Raw genomic sequence first — 2,172 nt, 5'->3', positions numbered from 1 at the left:
AAACACTTGCTGTGAGAGTTCTGCCCTGCTCAGTTCCACTAGCAAAGTGTGTCCCTGGACCAGCAGCAGCTTGGCCTGGGAACTTGCTAGAAAAGCAGATTCTTGGTCCTGCTGAATCAGAAATTCTGGGGATGCAGCTCAGTAATCTGTTTTAATAAGTCCTCCAGGGGATTCAGTGGCAGCTTCAGTTTGAGAATCACTGCCCTAGAACCACAAAGGAAATGTCTAATTCCCATTCTACAGAGTGCCATTGACTACTTGAAGACATTCTTCATGTTCTTCCTAAGTTTTATTGTCCCCAACATTCTCTCCACTTCCTTCAGCCATTCCTCATTTACTATGTGTTCCAGACCCCTTGCCATCCTTATCTCCCCATCATATCATGCTCTGATTGTCAGTGACCCTCTTAAAAAGGGAGGCTCCCAGCACCACACCCAGGGCTCCCAAGTGGCCTAATCGGCACACAGTGCAATGAGTTTGCTGCCTCCTCTTCTCTAGAAAAGGAGAGTTTTGACAGCTATTTATTGAGTGCCCACTGTGTGCCAAGCACATGACATACAATAACTTTTTGTTTACTTTTTTTAATCGAGGTTAAACTTACATACATTAACGTGCATGAGCCTTAAGTGAACACGCTGAATTTTTACATATGTATTTACATAGCCAGGTGACTCCCACCCAGATCAAAATATAGAACACTTCCAGCACCCACCCCAGAAAGAGTACCGTACTTGCTCAATGTTATGTCTATGAGAGTAGTAGTTCATTATTTTTCATTACTATATAGGAGAACATTATATGCATACACCACAATTTATTTATCCTACTATCGATGGACATTCAGGTTGTGTCCAGTTTGGAGCTATTATAAATAAAGCTGCTGTGGACATTCATGTACTATTGAGATAGTGCTCAGAAGTGAAATTGCTAGGTTGTGGGGTTGGTTTAACTTTAGTAGATGCTACCAGTTACCCAAAGTGATTGTATCAGAGTACAAACTTACTAGAGTTCCAGTTGCTCCACTTCCTTGCCAACACTTGGCATTGGCAGCCATGTTCATTTAATCATTGTGTTTGTAGTATACCAGTATCTCAGTGGTTTTTTGTTTGTTTGTTTTTACAGTCCAGGTCTTTTATTTTCTTTACACCCATCATGCCATGAATTCATAGGGAATGGGCTCCAACAGTTTAGGCTCTTTTCCATTGGTTCTCATGAAGTGTGCTTCTTTGGGTGGAGCAGGCTGGAGCTTCAGTTGAACCCAAGTACCTTTCTCTTTGGCTTCCTTCTTTTTCTGATCATTTTCCTTCACCTGTTTCAGGAAGCTATCTCGACTCTCAGAGTGCTTAATATGCTTGATATGCACATTAATTCTCTTGGCAAGAATCTTGCCCTTAACTTGTTTGTTTACAAGGATGCCAACAGCATGCTGGGTAACATTGTAGACACTCCCAGTTTTGCCATGGTAACATTTGTGGGGCATTCCTTTATGAACAGTGCCCGTTCCCTTGATATCTACAATATCACCTTTCTTGTAGATTCGCATGTATGTGGCCAAAAGAACAACTCTGTGTTTCCTAAAAGGCCTAGAGAACATGTAGCAGGTGCCCCTCCTCTTTGTCTTTGTGTTGGTCATTTTGGCAAATTACTGGAAGATGGCGGTTCCAGCCGAAAAGAAGCTATCTCAGTGGTTTTAATTTGCATTTCCCTCACAATAAATACTGCTCAGTATCTTATCGTGTGCTTATTGGCCACTTGCCTATCATCTTTTGTGAAATGCCCCTTCAAGTCTTCTGACTACTTTAAAAATTGGATTGTCTGTCTTTTAAAAACTTATTTAGGAGTTTTTGATATATTCCGGATATGTCTTGTCTCAGTTATGTGTAATAACTGAGTAATGTAAATATCTGCTTCTTGTCTGTACCTACATTATCTGTAATCTTCACAATGATCCTGTGATATAGGCCTTATTATCCCCTTTTTATAGATTAGGAAACTGAGACTCAGGAATGCACAGTATCTTGCCCAAAATCTCACACCTAGTAAGTATTGAAGCTGAATTTTGAGCCCAGGTATCCCGATTCCAAACACTGGATCCTTCCCATGACACCATCTGCCTCTCACACTCCTACTTACACACCTAAGACTTGTGCTTGAGCTTATAGCTATTAACAT

At 41.1% G+C, this 2,172-nt stretch overlaps 1 protein-coding gene across 1 annotated transcript; it reads right to left on the bottom strand.

The window, feature by feature from the left end:
- Nucleotides 1-900: 900 nt before the first annotated feature.
- Nucleotides 901-1,969, bottom strand: LOC101317025 (large ribosomal subunit protein eL21-like). Its single transcript, XM_033847652.2, has one exon. It carries the CDS (start codon nucleotides 1,631-1,633, stop codon nucleotides 1,151-1,153), a length of 483 nt encoding a protein of 160 aa, XP_033703543.1. The 5' UTR covers nucleotides 1,634-1,969; the 3' UTR covers nucleotides 901-1,150.
- Between the last annotated feature and the right edge of the window lie 203 nt (nucleotides 1,970-2,172).

This window comes from Tursiops truncatus, chromosome 1, assembly GCF_011762595.2.
Source record: "Tursiops truncatus isolate mTurTru1 chromosome 1, mTurTru1.mat.Y, whole genome shotgun sequence".
Taxonomy (NCBI): domain Eukaryota; kingdom Metazoa; phylum Chordata; class Mammalia; order Artiodactyla; family Delphinidae; genus Tursiops; species Tursiops truncatus.
Note: the sequence above shows the minus strand (reverse complement) of the source record. Positions and strands in the feature narration are given on the sequence as shown.